Raw genomic sequence first — 18,383 nt, 5'->3', positions numbered from 1 at the left:
AAAACAAAAATCTCTCTCTCTCTCTCTCTCTCTCTCTCTCTCTCTCTCTCTCTCTCTCCACCAAAATCCAAAATTTTCTGTTTCAACTCTTAAACTCCAGAAAGATTAGGGTTACCTTTTGAGCAACTTAATTTTAAACTTCTTCTATATATAAAGTAATATTATAGTCACAAACTATTTTATAAAAATTTTTACAAGTTATTGGTATGACATTATACATATCAGCAATTAAAATTCACGTTAAATCTCACAAATTCAAATAAAATTTTGATTAGAATGTCAAAAAAACAAAAAAAAATCCCATTTGGTCAGAACACAACAATACAGACTAAGGAATGAAGGAATTTTGGTGCCACTATACCAGCTAATAGTGTGTCATTCAAGAGTCATTACTTATAGGCTGTTTGGATGCAAAAATTTCATCACTCAATTTTCGTCACTCAATTTCCATCACTCATCACTCATCACTTAATTTTTCACACCCGTTTGGCACCATCACTCACTTTCCATCACTCAATATTTTTCACACTATTTGTAGGCCCCATACTTGTCACTCGGTGCAGCTTTTTTTTTTTTTTTTTTCCCAGTACCCAAACTCACTGAATCCAATATAAATAAATAAATAAAGAAAAGAAAAAGAAAGAAAGAAAGAAAGAATTGAACCTAAAAACCCAATGAAGAACAAAAGAAACCCAGCCAAAAAAAGAATCCAGTGAAAGAACAAAAAAAAGAACTAAACCCAAAAACCCGATGAAGAACAAAAGAACAAAAGAAACCCAGCCAAAAAAAGAACCCAGTGAAAAAAAAAACCTAGAAACCGCACGCAGTGAAGGAAGAAGAAGAAGCCACCTAGTGTGAAAGGAAAAAGAAAAAGAAGATGAAGAAACGCATGCACCGAACCCAGTAAAAAAAAAAAAAAAAAAAAAAAAAAAAAAAAAAAAAAAAAAAAAAAAAAAAAAGAGATGGTCAAAAGTTGCAGCTGAGACTGATAGTGGGTCCCTCCATATAGTGTTATTTACGGAAATGTCATTGAGTTATGAGTTATGAAAACTGAAAACAGCTAAAATATGTTTTCAGTTTCCATAACTCAAAAATCAGAGAATTGAGTGATGGAAACAGAGTTATCGTGCAGCCAAACGGACTTCTAGCTATGGGTCCCACCATTTTTGATTTATGAGTTATGGAAACAGAAAATTGAGTTATGAAAACAAACCATCCAAACAACCTCTTAACTTCTTGGCCCAAAATGGTGAGACAATAAGGTCCAAAAATCATTGTACCTAATTATGTAATGTTGTCATGGCCAATGGGTATTCAACATTTGTAATGAGAACCAACACTTCCTTAGTCTACAAAATTAGCAAGGACCAAATTTTATACTACTGTCTTGGGTTTCTTTTTTTTCTTTTTTCTTTTTTGTGCTAAAAAAAAAAAGACCCCAAGAATTTCAATGCAAGGAAAAAAAATAAATGTTTGGGTTGCGGTACTTATGGGATTTGGCCCACTTAATAAGTGGTATATTTTGGAGAAGCAAGTTAGATGGTTCATCAAGTGTCTTTAAAATCTAAACCCTTTATTTGATTAGAATACGAAATATTCAATATTCAAGTAAAATATCTTGAGAGATGTTGGTGTAATTTACCCAAATAAAATTCTTCCTAATATTTCTAAAATGACAACAATATGACTCGAAAGAGTAAAAACATCAAAATTTGCCCCCAAACTCTTAAAATTCGCACAAAAGGAACTTCCAAGATCCTCAAAGCAACCCACCAAATCTAGAACCACACAAACTCCATTATCTTTATTGTAATTCCTTAATTCTTATAATTTTGGAGGATTCAACACCAATTTGGTCATTTTGAAGAAATTTGATGTATTTACACTTTTGGTTGTGGTCTAATTGCCTATTTTTCGTAGAGTATAATTTTTTGATAATTTGTTCTTACTAAAGTTATTGAGTTTGGAGTCCTTAAATGAAACTCGATAATATTTTCAGATTCCTTGAAAGTGAGAGACTGACAGTAACATTGCAACATCATGTAAATCTCACCCAAAAAAAAAAAGTGTGTACTGCCTGACAATTTTGTGAGATTAATTTTATAAATAAATAAAAATACTAATAAAAAATTTCTTTTTTATTCCAATCCATAATGAAAAAATATTGGAGATTCAAGAGACTCCTATAAAAATACAAAACAGATGAAAAATATTATGTTAATAGCATATTGCTATTGCACAAGTAGAGGATTTAGGAGATTATTGATGGCGAGGAGAAGCAGTATCATATATATGACAAACCCAAGATAGCTAGCAGCTATAGCTCCAATTATATGGTCACAGTATTGTGGAGCAAGCCCACAAATACCTCTCCACCCTGCATGAAAATTTCCATTCCTTTCCAGGCAAATAGCTGACAAGGCAGCTGAATTGCTTGAAGCAAGTAGCACCATCAACATCTAAAAAGCATTAAAAAAATATATAATTAAAAAAAAAAATAACCCATTAGCTAAAATCATGTAAAGCACTATAGAAGTTAATTCTTCCAATATTGAAGAGAATATAAAGCTCTAAGAAAATAAATAAGGATGGATAAAAGGAAGGCTATTCAATTACTTGTTCTAATATGCTTAAGTAGAGACCTCAATTATTTATTTATTTATTTTTATTTTTTGTAGGCGGGAATTAAAACTTTGATTTCTTGTACAACAATAAGAGACTTTACCAATTGAACTAGTTGGTATTTAAAATTCAATATGCAATTTAATTGGAACCCATAGCATTCTTAAGACTATAGTAAAGCATTTTTAAAAAACCTAACGCAAGAGGTTAAATAATCTATAATCTATAATATAAATAACATGAACCAAGTTATTTTTGTTGATTTTTTCAAAAAGATATTTTTTAAAAATTTTTTTTAAATTCTATAGAAATTCCCTCTAAACCCCCTTATATTAATTTTGTCAAATTATCATTAATAAATATCTATTAATGAACTATTAGAATTATTAAATTTAGTACTTATTTAGAAGAAAGAAGATCATATAAATTTGTAATAAAGAAAAACCATTACCGCATCAATTACCACAACTGATCGCCACAGCAAACTTTTCTTAGGAAGAAGATTGATTGCAAAGCTGTAAACGCATACGATGACATTCACAACGAGAAGACACCTATAGTATGTAAATTATCAGTCACAAGAGTTAAACAAGTAATTATTAAAAGAAAATATTTCTTAAGCCGGTTTCATAAGACCTATGTCTCACTGAACCCGTCCGCGCATATAAGATTTTTCCAAATATTATATAACCATAGAAGAGTGGAAGTAGTATGGCTTACATGTAGCACATCAAATCACTATATCCAACTTGAATAGAAACATTGACATCGGAGAAGTGAACTGACTGACGGGCTGTAGCCAAAGCTAAAGCTGCAGAAAGGGTTGCAACACAACCTGTGATCCTTAGTCCAAAAGTACATTGATTTTTTGCCGCCATGGATGGAGCTATAATGAGCTTTTCAGCAAGAGAAAACCTATTTGTTTTCACATGTACTCAAACCCTTTTTGTTTTCGGCCGAAGACAAGCTCTATTTTAATGAAAAAAATTTGCTCTGTTTTTGCGTTACAGCCCTAGTACTAGCCTCAATACATATACATATTGCATAGTCCTAATACAAGTAGAACTAGAACTTTAATGGCTTTCGACCACACGTCCAGAACATTAGAATTGGGCCTCACTCTTCTTATTGCCTGTGCTTGTGTAAGTCGTTCTCTTGGACTCTGTATGCTTTGTGTAACCCAAACTCTAACTTTGTTGATCCAAGATACTGCAATGCGTAAAAGAACAGTTTGGGCCGAAAAGTAAATACGTACTGTTCAAAGATACTTGGACCTCAGACCAAGTCCAAAAGTTGATCCCTTCAAGAGATTTCTCAGTTTGGTCTATTAAATTGGGTCTACGAAAACCATTACAATCCATTACCAAAAAAATAGTCGACTTTTAATATATATATATATATATATATATATATATAAGATACTATATAATTTTTTAACTTATAACATCTACTCCATAAAAATTATTCTTTATCATTAGGCTGAAATATTATTGCTCTAAAAAAAAGGCTGAGATACTAATTAATATGTCATGTGAGGCGACACGGGAACAAACCAGCACATGTATTAGCTCACATGGAAACAAACTGGCACATGTATTGGCTCAATATGTCAAGAGTGTTGCCAATTTTGTAACTTGAATAGATGAAAATCCTAGCATGATCTTCACTGGCTCAAGATATATTGAATTTCTCTTCTTTTTAATGAAAGCTACATATTTTTTTATCCAAAAAAAAAAAAATTGAGATGCTAATCAATTTTTTTGATGTAGTCCAGGTTCGAACTCTAAATCTCTTATTGGACGACAAAGAAATTTTACCACCTAAATCTAAAATATTACCATAAAATCCAAGATGTTATGAAAGCATGAGGAAAATTAAACCTTGGCACCGCCTTTTTCTCCTCTTAGAAAAAGGCTTATGTGAGTTCTCGTTCTCGTGAGCTTTTTCTATATGCTCTCCTTTTTTTTTTTTTTTTTTTTTTTTTTTCAATCTTATATGCCAAATGATGCAAGGATCTAATTATATGATTAAAAAAACAGTATGAGGACATGGACAGAAGTTTTTTTAAGAATAACAACAAATTGAATGTGATTGCCACATCATGCAAAAATGGCCAGATAAACATACTTGAAATTCGACGAGAGCAGAATTTTAGATAAATTTTGCTGTCAAAGTGCTGAATTCAATGCTATTCCAAGAATTCATGATAAACTTCAAATATGTGACAAAAGATTAAACTGTGATTGCATTCTATTACAATTTAGTTCAGAAACTTTCAATTACTATATTTTTTAAAAATAAAATTGTTAAGAGTTCCATCCGAAGTACTCCTAAGGAATTCATTTAATTCTAAACCTAAGCAAGTCAAAATATAACAATTGAAAAAGCTTGTGATACTAAATTGTTATTAGGTCAAAGTCAAACCACAAGGAGGGTAATTTGTTTGTCCAAAAAATGCAAAATCTATTAATTTGGACATAATCCTAATAGTTTTATTTTAATCCTAATTTTTCATAATAAAATATAACAATTGAAAATTTATTAACTAAATTGTGACGGGTTTAACCACAAAGAGGTATTACCCAACAAAAATCCACTAATATGTTGCCTAAATGGGTAAGATTTATGTTCAATGCATTAGAACATTGGACAGGATACGAGATCAACACGTGATCAATTTTAAATACGTGTCGTATCTATGTCATATCCAGTGCATTAAATCATGGATACAAGCCAAATCCCTGCCAAAATACCCTAATCAAATCTTCCATCTTGTTTTTAATATATGGTTTCATCCCAAATCTTCTGTATGGAGATGATGAAATTTCTGTCAACTTGGCTTGATGACACCCACTCAGAAAGAAAACAACTTACAAAATTCCACTTCCTTTCGGTACCTAAAAACAGCATAAAGTCCAGCCCAAACCATGCATGAAAATATTTCACGTAGCCCATTCAAAATCCACCACAAAAAAACTGGAAAACAAATTTCTCTCTCTCTCTCTCCAGCAAAATCCAATTTTTTCTATTTCAACTCTCAAACTCCATAAAGATCAGGATTACCTTTTAAATTTCTTCTATATATAGAGTAATATTACAATAACAAATTATTTTACAAAATTTTTACAAACTACCGTGATACACATTAGCAATTAAAAATAGACGTTAGATCTCATTTCGCTATCACCAACTACACTGCCCAGTAAGTTCTCTTTCATTTTTATTGATTTTCTTTTAGTAATCTCTGATTGGTTGCTGCGAAAACAAAGGAACATAAACTCTATTTTGTGGGATTTACATGTTGTTTTGATCTGAGCATTATATTGTTGTTGTTTTTGTTTTTGTTTTTTTTTTTTTTTTTTTTTTTTTTTTTTTTTTTTTTTTTTTTTTTTTTTATCATGATTGTGATTTCTATTAAGAACCAAGAAATTGTTGTGGGTATTTTGTTTTGGGTGTATTATGGATGGAATTGTATTTTTCTGTGTAGGTTTCGCCTCTTGGTTTTTCCATGTGCTGGTGTGGGTTTGGATGGAAAAAATATATAGAATTCAGTCCATAAGGAATTAGTTTGTCCAATGAAACATGTTGAATATGAATTACAACTTGTCTTTATTTTTTTGTTTTATTAAAATCTAAACCAAATGGGAGATTAGCATTTTATTTAATTTTAATTTGAATAGCAGAGAAACCCAAGGCAAGGTTGTCAATAAGCAGGCTAGAATGGAGCAGTAATTGTGCATGGGAACAACAAATACACACAAGACAAGTGAATGAGGACCACAGTAACACAAAGAAATCTCATTTGGTCAGAAAACAACAATACAGGCTAAGGAATGAACGAATTTTGGTGCCACTATACCAGCTAATAATGTGTCATTCAGGAGTCATTACTTACCTTCTTGGCCCAGAATGGTGAGACAAGGTCCAAAAACCACTGTACTTAATTCTGTAACGTAGTCATGGCCAATAGGTATTCAACATATGTAATGAGAACCAACACCTCCCATAGCAAGGACCAAATTTTATACGTCTTTGGATTTTTTTTTTTTTAATTTTTTTTGTGAAAAAAAAAATAATAAAATAAAAAACCAAGATTAACCCCCAAGAGATTCTCAAAAAAGAAAGAAAGCAGACTAGGAAGTTCATTCAGTGCCTTTAAAATATAAACCCTTTGTCTAATAGGAATACGGAATACCCAAGTAAAATCTCAAGTGAGGTTGGTACACTTTACCCAAATAAAATTCCTCCTAAAATTTCTAAAACAACAACAATATGACTCAAAAGAGTAAAAACATCAAAATTTGCCCTCAAAATCTTAGAAGTCGCACAAAGGAACTTCCAGATCCTCAAAGCAACCCACCAAATCTAGAACCACACAAACCCCATTATCTCTATTGTAATTCCTTAATTCTTATAATTTTGGAGGATTCAAGAGCAATTGGTCATTTTGAAGAAATTTGATGTATTTACACTTTTGATTGTGGTCTAATTGCCTATTTTTCGTAGAGTATAATTTTTTGATAATTTGTTCTTGTAAAGTGGTGGGCTGTGCTAGTGGTGTTGGGCTGCTTCCTGCGGCACTAGGCCCAAGTTTTCTGAATAGGGGAGTTGGGACCGGTCCAGTTACAACTCAAGTTGGTCCGGCTTGTGCGCAAACTAGGCCAAGTTTGCCAGGAATGTGCTTACAGCAGGTAGAGCTGTTTCAGACAAGTTGTGGCAGACAGACATAATAATAATAAAATAAATAAAATATCTAGCTACTTAGTGGGAAATGACCAAACAACCCTCAAACACAATTACAGCAATAATAATCACTTTTACAGAAGGGAAAGAACAGAACAAAAGTGAACAAATATTAATATGTATGGGTTAATCAGAAGGTGAGGAAATCAACTAAAGTCTGGTCCGCAGGAGCAAAGCCAAAAAGGAAAGAATGTTCCTTCTCAACACAATTAATCTCTTAGGAAAAAGTCCTGCCATGGAGATTAACTGCCCTGAAAGAAACGGACCTGAATGGTTTATGCATAGAGGCTCCTTGTGGTTTTTACAGAGAGCAGGATTTTGCGAGGGAGAGAGGGAATCAATCTACCGGTGCATGCCTGCCGTTCTAATTCTCACTTTATTTTCTTTCTAGTTGTTTTCTTTCTTTCCTTCCCACTTGTTTCTTTTCTATTTCTTGGTTTCTTTTTTCAAATTCTTATTCCTTAGTTAAGGTTCCCGTTGTTGCTCTATTTTTCTGTTCACGGTAAGAACCTCTTTTTATAGTGTCTGCCGTGATCGGATTTTACTGTTTTAGTCCTTAACCTCCTTTGTCTGGTCTGGGTGTACTAGCCGACCATCACTATTCCGTCTGTGTGCCACCCCCTATCACCAGACAAAGAAGGGTATTTTGTTTGCTTGTCTACCGTGGCACCCTTTCCTGCTACGGTCTAGGTTCTTTCTCTCTCCCTATCCCTCATGGCATGCACCTAGTGGTTCTACCTCAGCTTGCTTCTTTTGAGTAGTAAGTCATCCCCGCAGGACACTTCCCCGAAAGAGCCTGAACCGGAACTTCAAAAATAGATTTTTCCCCTCTCCCTACCACTAAACCATGCCCTCTGAATCTCTAACCCCCGACCTCACCATGCCTTGTATTGGCTGGGTACAGGCTGGTGGTGCCTGGGCCTTGCGCGTGCCTTCCTTCCATATATGTCCAAAATCTGCTTGCTGCCCATTCATCTGCCGTGGTCTGGAGGCTTGCCTGCATAGCCTGCCGTCCGTTTTCTTTGACCTTTTATATGGGCTACTTTTCGATTTCCCGCTCCTCTTAGGAGCTGGGCCTTATTTGATGATGGATCTTATATTTCTTTGGCCCACTTCTTGATTTCCCTCATTTCCTGCCATATTATTCTATTATTTCTGCTGTAATGACTCAATCCTGCAGGGCCTCTTTAAGCTAGTCGTTTACTTTTTCCCCCAGTGGCTTGGTATAGCCATTGGTTTTCTTACTTATGGGCTCATGTGTCCTTTTTGTCTTTCTCTTAGGGCATCCTTGGCCCACTTGCTTTCTTTGGGCTTCCTTGGCCCTTTTACTAACTCTGCATTCTCATGGGTTTTTATTAACTTCATTGAGCTTCCCTGGCTCAATTACCTTATTCTTATCCTTGGGGTTCATGGGCCTGCCATAAACCCCTTACTTTCTTTGTTTGTATTACTTTGGGCCTGCAGCGGTCCTTTCTCACTTTTCTACATTATATACTGCCCATGGGTATGCTATTTCTCTCTTTCCGGGCTTCTTTAAGCCCACTTGCCTCTTCAAGACCCATTTGTTTATTTCATGAGCCTGTAATCTATTATTCTTACCGCTTGAGCCTAATGGTTTTGTCGTCTGCTTGCCAATTCTTTACTGCCCTTGTTGTTGGGCTTTTCTTCTTTCTACTTAAATTCTCACAAATGACCCTCAACAGTTCTTACTAAATTTCTTGAGTTTGGAGTCCTTAAATGAAACTTGATAATATTTACACATTCCTTGAAAGTGAGAGTAACATTGCAACATAATGTAAAGTGAGATCATTTTTATAAATAAATTAAAAAATTACTTTTTATTCCAATCCATAATGAAAAAACATTGGAGATTCAAGAGACTCTTATAAAAATACAAAACAGATGAAAAATATTATGTTAATAGCATATTGCTATTGCACAAGTAGAGGATTTAGGGATTGTTGATAGCTAAGAGAAGCAGTATGATTTATGTGACAAACCCAAGAAAGCTAACAGTTATAGCACCGATTATATGGTTACAGTATTGTGGAGCAAGTCCACAAATACCTCTCCACCCTGCATGAAAATTTCCATTCCTTTCCAGGCAAATAGCTGACAAGGCAGCTGAATTGCTTGAAGCAAGTAGCACCATCAACATCGAAAAAAATAAAAAGAAAATTAAAGAACAACCCATTAGCTAAAATCATATATGTAGAGCACCGTAAAAGTTAATTCTTCCAATACTGAAGAGAATATAAAGCTCTAGGAAAATAAATAAGGATGGATAAAAAGAAGAAGATTCAATCATTTGTTCTAATATGCTTAAGTAGGCACCTCAATTAGTTTTTTTGTGTAGGCAGGAATTAAAATTTCGATTTCTTATTTGACAATAAACTACTTTACCAATTGAGCTAAACATTCTTAAGACTATAGTAAAGCATTTATTAAAACACAAGAAATTAAATAATCTATAGTCTATAAAATAAATGGCATGGAACAAGTTATTTTTGTTGATTATTTCTAAGAGTTATATATTTTTTAATTTTCTTTAAATTCAATAACAATTCCCTCTAAACCCCCTTATATTAATTTTGTCAAATTATAATTAATAAATATCTATTAATGAACTGTTACAATTATCAAATTTAGTACTTATTTAGAAGAAAGAAGATTATATAAAATTGTAATAAAGAAAAACCATTACCGCATCAATTACCCCAACTAATCGCCACAACAAACTTTATTGCAAAGTTGTAAACGTATACTATGACATTCACAATTAAAAGGCACATATAGCATGCAAGTTATCAATCACAAGAGTTAAACAAGTAATTGTTAAGAGAAAGTATCTCCTAAGCTGATTTCATAAGACCTATGTCTCACTGAATCCGTCAACAAGACATATGTCTCATAAAACCGGCGCATAGAAGATTTTTGCAATTATTAACCATGGAAGAGTGGAAGTTGTATGACTTACATGTAGCACATCAAATCGCTGTATCCAACTTGAATAGAAACACTGACATTGGAGAAGTGAACTGACTAACAGGCTCTAGCCAAAGCTAAAGCTGTAGAAAGGGTTGAAACACAACCTGTGATCCTTAGTCCACAAGTACATGGATTTTTTGCAGTTATGGATGGAGCCATAATGAGCTTTCAGCAAGAGAAAACCTATTTGTTCTAACATGTACTCAAAACCCTTTTTGTTTTTGGCCGAAGAAAAACTCTATTTTAATGAGAAAACCTATTTGTTTTCACATAGTCCTAATACAAGTAGAACTAAAACTTTAGAGACTATTTGGATTTGCTATTTCCATAACTCATAACTCTGTTTTTATAACTCATAACTCAAAAATGGTGGGACCCATGGTTGAGAAGTCTGTTTGGTTTTTGTTTCCATCACTCAATTCTCTGATTTTTGAGTGATGAGTTATGGAAACTAAAAACACATAAATGTGTTTTCAGTTTCCATAACTCTGTTTTCAATGGCATTTCCGTAATTAACCCACAACTTTTCAATGTTCAGTCGCAATGTTGGACTTTTTTGGTTTTTTTTTTTTTTAAACAAAGTAACGGCAGAACTGAGTGATGAATGCCAAACGGGTGGAATTGGAGAAATTGGGGTATTTTAAGTGATGAGTGACGAGTGACGAAAATTGAGTGAGGAGTGATGAGTGATGAGTGATGAACAAAAAAAAAAAAAAAAAAAAAACAAACAAACAAACAGCCCCTTAATAATTGTCGGCCACACGTTCAGAACATTAGAATTGGACCTCACTCTTCTTCTTCTTTTTCCCTTTTCTTTTCTTCACTCCTTGTTGGGCTTGCCGACCCTGTGCTTGTGTATGTCGTTCTCTTGGACTATGTATGCTGTCTGTAACCCAAACTCCAACTTTGTTGATCCAAGATACTGCAATGCGTAAAAGAACAGTTTGGGCCGAAAAGTAGATATGTACTGTTCAAAGCTACTACTAGGACCTCAGACCAAGTCCAAAAGTTGATCCCTTCAAGAGATTTCTCAGTTTTGTATATTAAATTGGGTCTACTAAAACCATTAACCAAAAAAAAAAATATAAGTTACTATATAATTTTAACTTATGACATCTATTACATAATGATTACTTTTTACCATTAGACTAAAATACTAATCAATATATCATGTAAGGTGACAGGGAAACAAACCAGCATATGTATTAGCTCAATATGAAAATTACGTATTTCATATCAAAAAATAAAATACTAATCAATTTTTTTGGTGTAGACCAATCGAACCTAAAATCTCTTATTAAAGGACAAGAAATGTTACCACCTAAATCTAAAAAATTACCATAAAATCCAGGATGTTATGAAAGCATGAAGAAAAGTAAATCTTGTTACTGCCTATTTCTCCGCTTAGAAAAGGCTTTTGTGAGTTTTGTTCTCGTTCTCGTGAGCTTTTTCTAAATGTTCTCCATTTTTTTTATTTTTTGCTTTTATCAATCTTATAAGCTAGATGATTCAAGGATCTAGTTATATGAAGGAAAAAAAAAAAACAGTATGAGGACACGAACGGTAGTTTTTTTATGACCAACAACCAAATGAGTGTGATTGCCACATCATGCAAAAATTGCCAGATAAACATACTTGAAATTCGACACATGGAGAGCAGAGTTTTAGTTAAATTTTGCTGTCCAAGTGCTGAATTCAATACTATTCCTAGAATTCATGATAAACTTCAAATATATGACAAAAGATTAAGCTGTGATTGCATACTATTACAATTTATTTCAGAAATTTCTACCTAAAAAAAAAAACAATTTAGTTTTGAAACTTTCAATTACTATATTTTATCTTTCAAGGTTTAGACTAAAATAAAATTGTTAGGTTCCGTCCAAACTCCAAAGTCCCCTAACGAATTCATTTAATTCTAAACTCAAGGAAGTCAAAACCACAAGAGGTAATTTTTTTATTCAAAAAATGCAAAATCTATTCATTTAATAATTTGGACAGAATCCTAATAATTTTATTTTAATCTTAATTTTCAATAGCCAAATATAACAATTGAAAATTTATTAACTAAATTGTGATGGGTTTAACCACAAAGAGGTATTACCCAATAAAAATTCACTAATATGTTACCTAAATTGACAAAGCTTCTGTTTAGTGCATTAGACGAGATACAAGATCGACATGTGATCAATTTTAAATGAGATACAAAATTGACATATGATCAATTTAAAACATGTGTCGTGTCTATGTCACATTCAGTGTATTAAAATTAATACACAGGGTACAAGCCAAATCCCTGCCAAAATACCCTAATCAAATCCTCCACCTTGTTTTAATATAGGAGGTTTCATTCCAAATCTTCTGTACGGATATGGAGATTTTCTGGCAACTTGGCTTCATGACACCCACTCACAGAAAGAAAACAACTTTACAAAATCCCACTTTTTTTTCAGTACCTATGAAACAGTCCAAGTCCAGCCCAAAATGTGCACGAAAAAGATTACAGTCCACAAGTAGCCCACTCAAAATCCACCACAAAAAACTGGAAAACAAAAATCTCTCTATACCTCTCTCTCTCTCTCTCTGTTCCAACTCTCAAACTTCACCACCACTCCAACCCCAAGAAAGAAAGAAACTCACATACTTTTCCAACAAAACAAAACAGACCCACTTCAAGTTTTCATTTTTTTTACCTCTCAAAAGTGTACTTTCTGAGCTGATATAGTTTTATATCTATAAAAGTTTTCAAGAATGGCCTGTGCATTACAAGCAGTGGTAGCTGCAGCCAATACCTGCACTTTCCCAACTCAAAGGTTCTTCAACACCAAGTACCATAGTGTCAGTAAGCGAAGTTCCAGCCTTTTTTTCAGAGTCAGAGCTTCCACTGAAGAAGACCCTGACTGCAATGATGAAGAGTGTGCTCCTGATAAGGAGGTGGGTCTTCTTTTCTTACTAGGATTATCCTTCACTTCTATTTCTTGCTATTTTTTTTTTGTCTTTAATCACTGGGACTAACTGCAATTATCCCTTGTTCAATTATGATTTTTTCCATATATTTAAACTGTTAGGAAATTGTGAATTTAATCATTTAACTATTATTTTAACAGTATCTCCTCTTGTTTATGCACTGTCTGGTGTAGACAAATGATTATAGGAAAGGTATTAGAATTCAGGAACTCTGTTTTGTTAAGAAATTATAAGTGATTGAAGTTTATATTTTTGGAAAGAGAATTTAGAAGTAGAATGGATTTGTTGCATTAAAAATTGTTTATAGATGGTCCATTTAAGGAAAAGTTGGCCTCATATTCTGATTTATCTATGGGTTGATATGTTTAAGGCTTGTTTTCTAACTTGTGTTTCTTCAAGTGATTTCATGATTCTGGAAAAAAGGCTTTTTAGAAAACCAATTCGAATTCGGTTCAGGGTTTTGTAAATTAGCTGTAATGATATTTTTGTGTGTGTGCTCGCCTGCCTGCAAAGTAACGGAATTTTTTAAGGAAATAGACCATTAATGTAAGATGCCATGCCTGTGCAGCTGCCTAATCAATAGTTTGGTATATATATACAAATAGTGCAAAACATATTGAATAAATGTGATAAATTTAGCTTTTGTGCTTGATAAAAAGTTGTGTATCTTGTGTACATAATTTTATGATTTTTATTATAATGTTCTTATTAAAATTTAAGTCCTGTTTTATCAATAAATAAAAATGAACAACTGTAGGATAGGTGAGATTTTTCCTAGATGGTTTGTTTAAACTTTGTTTCCAGCTTCCAAATGTTTGTGTGTTGTTGGTTAGTTGGGGTGGGGGACATGGAAAGAGGTGTCTAGTGCAAAGAAGCAGTTCTTGTAATGCCCTTTGTTGTGGTGCTTGTGTGAGTAGTGAATCACTCATTGCAAAGTAGGGGCAAAAAGTAAGGATCAATATACATGATTGGGTCCAGTCTGCAGATTTAAACTTTTAGATTTAAGGTGGTGTCTCAATATATGTATAACTCTCCAAGTTGCTTACCTTGTCTTGACAATTGTTCTTGTCTAATCTACCACATATGCCATTGGCATAAAGGCCTTATGAGTGAATGCTATGTTCCTAGCTTAATAAGGTGGTAATCGATATTGATGTCAGTGCCAAAGTGATGTAGAAAACTCACTTCCTTATAAGATTTACATATTATGGGACCCTATACAGTATTTCATGCCAGAGTCAAGATTCACTTTTGTTTTTCGCCTCAAGGTGAAATGGCTTTTTATGTAAAACTTGTTATGCATATTTTTATATTGCATAAAAAAAAGAACCTGTTTATTCACTAAATATCACTCTGCCTACTTTCATCAATTGTGCAATTTATGTTTTTACCCAAAATCAAGAGCAATTGATATGCAGGGCACTGCACAAACTAATGAGGAACAACTGGGTATTTATCTTCACTCAACATAATAAATTTAATGTTTTGCTAATGGAAAAATTAGGTTGGGAAGATTAGCGGGGAGTGGTTAGCTGGGGAGAAGACCAGAGTGGTTGGAACATATCCGCCCCGCAAGAAAGGTTGGACAGGCTATGTTGAGAAAGACACTGCTGGGCAAACAAACATATATTCAGTTGAGGTTGGTTATTTTGAGCTCTTTCTATTTTCAAGTTATTTTTTCAATTCTTTTTTGACTGTAGTAGATTTTGTAATTAAAAACAAAAAGGAGAATTAAGGAGAGAGAGACCTTTATGCAAATATTTAGTTAGGTTTTATATTTGAGGATGATCCACTATATTTTGCAATCAAACAAAATCAAGATGGTTGCCTTGGAAAAAAATCAATGTTAATCAGCAAACATAGTTCTCACACGGTTGATCACTTCTCCCAGTCAGGAAAATCATAGTACCTGAAATTTTTTCATTTAATTTCATCAAGCTTGTCATCTGCACGCATCGAAAGAAATTCAAAGATTTTCCAGGATATATCTGCCTCTCATATTTATAAGTTCCTCGTGAACTGGACATTTCCTTAAAATTGATGTATTTTAAGAGCTTTTAGTTATGGCATAGGACTGTAGGAGGAGAACTGGTTGATTCATGAAAATGACAAAATCTCCTATCCTCACTCTGCCATCATTACAATTTCTTTCTGAGGCTTGCATTAGAGCATGGCAGTTCTCTCTTTTGTGATAAAAAAAAAGTTTAGTACAATTCTAATTATTCATACACTTTCACAAGGCAACATACAGTACAAGTTGAACTTTTGCAAAACTTTTTTTTTTTTCAACCTTGTTAACATTTTGATTCATGAGTCATTTGATTTGTCTTAGAAGCAAACCCCAAACTTAGAGAGCGGAAAGTGCATTTTAGCCAATAAAAAACTACACTTAAACACCACAAATGTTTGGGTTGAGAAACAAGGGAAACCTTTTGGTTTTTGTGTTTTCCCCTCCTTCAGATGCTTTAACCCCCTGTTGTTGAAATATTGGGAGTAAGAAAATAAATGGTTGTTAACAGTTTTATGTGAAACTATAACTATATTTACTAATAATCTACAGACCAGGTCTATGCAGAAGGGAATGGTTATACCAAACATACGAATTTCAGTATTTCTAGGCTAACTAGGTTTTGTTTTAAGTAAAACAGTTTGTTTGTAACAATAAATTCAGCTTCTAGTGGGTATATTGAGATGACATAATGTAACAGGGTTGACCACAAGCTCTCATATGATAAAAGCCACACAAGTGCTCATGTTTCAGGGCACAGAGTCATCAGTGTAATCTCCCCTTGAAAAAATGAATTAATATGGGTGCACACAGCATGTAGGACAAGAGCCCAATTACTTATTGCAGCCATCTGTTGTTATGGTTGTTCCTTCTTTCTTCTATCTCTGTCCTTATTATCTGCTTCTTTCTCAATTCTTCAATGTTATAGCCTGTTTCATCTAATATCTTCTAAACCTTCTCCAGCCTACGGTTTACGTGGCAGAAAGTGCAATAAGCTCCGGAAATGCAGGTAAATCTGCTGATGGAGCTGAGAACTCAGCAGCAATTGCTGGTGGCCTTGCTCTCATCTCAATTGCTGCAGCTTCATCAATACTCCTTCAAGTTGGTAAAAACAAACCTCCTCAGATGAAGACAATAGAATACTCCGGGCCATCACTTACTTATTATATCAACAAGTTTAAACCACAAGAAATGATTGAAGCCTCAGTGCCAAGCCAGGCTGAATCATCCTCATCTGTTCAGGTAGATAGCTCTGCAGAGGAAGTACCCCAGATTCAGGTCAACTCTGCGCCGGATCTTCTGGAGCCTTCCACTTCAAGTGTGAGAACCGTCTCTTAGGCAATTAAAGTTGGTATAATTTATTCAATGTTAAGAACTAACTGCAGATTTTTCTTTATATTATAAGATATGTAATTTTATAATTGAAGATATATTTCTGCAACCTTATGAAGATGTATATCACTTTCACTACAAAGATGATTAGCAATACAGTTTTGTTTGTGCTAAAGAACATGTTACATTTCTTATATGTTTGAAAATTCTCTTGAAGGTGTATGTCTATTTGCAAGGTAGAAAGTAAGGTCTTAAAGAGCTAGATGTTCAGAATAAACAAACGATAAAGCAAGTAGTGATACTATAAACAAGAAGAGAAAGGACATGATAAATGAAAAAAGATGTACAGATTTTATTAGACACCATTTTTAGCTTGTCTTGCATCCCCTTCAAAATAGCTTAGATCTCATAAAATTGTCTGACTCAACCAAAGACATCACATACGTGAAGATCAAATAATATCCACCCAAAAACATCAATATATTTGAAGCCTAAACCATCCTCTAGAAATGGCAGGTAATAAGTATCTTCCAGAATAAGTTTTTCATATCTTAGCCATTCTTCCTTGCCCTTGAAACCCTACGTCTGAGAATACGCTATGTTCTTGGCTCCTCCTTGACAGGCTTTAACTCCATCGCAACTGCTTCTTTCTAAGCAATGCACGGTGCTTCTGAGAGCTTGTTGAAGTAACAAGGGGACTGAATCTCATTCAAGGCCTCCATTAACTTGGTGAAGTTGTAAAAGGAATCACTTTTTTTTTTTTTTACTAAAAGTTGCAGCATGTGATGCAAAATTATGAAAACTACGTACTTCTTCCCAAGACTACAGAAAATATCAAATTACCCCTTGTGTAATTCTTTGTCAATATTACCCAACTCAATTTCCACCATGTTCTTGTCTTCTTAATAGGCCTATCCATGGGCAAGACTGGTTCGGTTTTGGATCCAATCGGACCCGACCTGCCAGTGTTGAGTGGAGGGCGGAGGGACCCAAAACTGACCGTCGACATCAATCGATCGAGTCAGTTTCAAGTTCGAATGGAGTCAGTTCGGTTCGATCGGTTGCTGAAATATGCAAAACGTCACAGAAAACTGCAAAGATTTGCTAGAAACTACATTTTTTGCCAGAATCTACAAACTTTTCACTGAAATTTACAAATTTTTGCTAAAAATTTCTAAGATTTAGCTGGATCTAGCTAAATCCCACCAGATTTGGTCAAGATCTCACTAGATCTAGCTTGATTTTGCCGAATTTCTTATATAGCAACAGTCAGGTTCAAGTTGCTTGGGTTTTGGAGAAGCAAACCCACCACTTGACCCGTCAGCGTCAGTTCTTGGAATCAAAAACCCACTGTCGACCAACTAGGGCATTGGTTCAAACTGAAATCAGGTCAATGTCGGGCAAATTAGTCAGTTTTTCAGGCTCCAATTGGGTCTAGACACCCCTACTTCTTAACGAGCACACAAAATTTTGTGTTAGTCTAATGTTGTTTACTGTCCTGTTTATAAATTATTGATGTTTTGTGTATAATTTTAAAATATAAAAATTTTCAATTTAAACATCTTATGGATAAAATAGTTATTGATTATTTATAATCTTGAAATTTGCAAGTACATGGAGACAATGAGAAAATGTAATCAAAATTGATTTGCAGTTAAACCATATATTACTTAAACCCAACCCATATATATAATTAATTAATTTGGGAGATGTAATTATCTGA

The 18,383-nt window shown here is 33.8% G+C and overlaps 2 protein-coding genes across 2 annotated transcripts; one reads left to right on the top strand and one right to left on the bottom strand.

The window, feature by feature from the left end:
* Positions 1–2,231: 2,231 nt before the first annotated feature.
* On the bottom strand, positions 2,232–3,601 carry LOC115984268 (CASP-like protein 1C1). The gene is made up of 3 exons (XM_031107231.1): positions 3,343–3,601; positions 3,074–3,176; positions 2,232–2,459 (listed from the first exon to the last, which is right to left on the bottom strand). Exons 1-3 carry the CDS (start codon positions 3,498–3,500, stop codon positions 2,232–2,234), a joined length of 489 nt encoding a protein of 162 aa, XP_030963091.1. The 5' UTR covers positions 3,501–3,601.
* A 9,188-nt stretch (positions 3,602–12,789) lies between these two features.
* LOC115987298 (protein MAINTENANCE OF PSII UNDER HIGH LIGHT 1) lies at positions 12,790–16,835 on the top strand. The gene is made up of 3 exons (XM_031110821.1): positions 12,790–13,287; positions 14,825–14,959; positions 16,292–16,835. Exons 1-3 carry the CDS (start codon positions 13,105–13,107, stop codon positions 16,664–16,666), a joined length of 693 nt encoding a protein of 230 aa, XP_030966681.1. The 5' UTR covers positions 12,790–13,104; the 3' UTR covers positions 16,667–16,835.
* Positions 16,836–18,383: the final 1,548 nt, after the last annotated feature.

Source organism: Quercus lobata, chromosome 4 (genome assembly GCF_001633185.2).
Source record: "Quercus lobata isolate SW786 chromosome 4, ValleyOak3.0 Primary Assembly, whole genome shotgun sequence".
NCBI lineage: Eukaryota > Viridiplantae > Streptophyta > Magnoliopsida > Fagales > Fagaceae > Quercus > Quercus lobata.
This window is presented reverse-complemented; position numbering and strand designations above follow the sequence as displayed.

Excerpts from the sequence above, each read along its gene's own strand:
- LOC115984268 (XM_031107231.1), bottom strand. The coding sequence starts at position 3,500 with ATGGCGGCAAAAAATCAATGTACTTTTGGACTAAGGATCACAGGTTGT. Across the intron at positions 3,177-3,342 it reads AGTGATTTGATGTGCTACAT|GTGTCTTCTCGTTGTGAATG; the intron begins GTAAGCCATACT and ends TACATACTATAG. Across the intron at positions 2,460-3,073 it reads CAGTTGTGGTAATTGATGCG|ATGTTGATGGTGCTACTTGC; the intron begins GTAATGGTTTTT and ends AATGCTTTTTAG.
- LOC115987298 (XM_031110821.1), top strand. The coding sequence starts at position 13,105 with ATGGCCTGTGCATTACAAGCAGTGGTAGCTGCAGCCAATACCTGCACT. Across the intron at positions 13,288-14,824 it reads AGTGTGCTCCTGATAAGGAG|GTTGGGAAGATTAGCGGGGA; the intron begins GTGGGTCTTCTT and ends TGGAAAAATTAG. Across the intron at positions 14,960-16,291 it reads CAAACATATATTCAGTTGAG|CCTACGGTTTACGTGGCAGA; the intron begins GTTGGTTATTTT and ends AACCTTCTCCAG.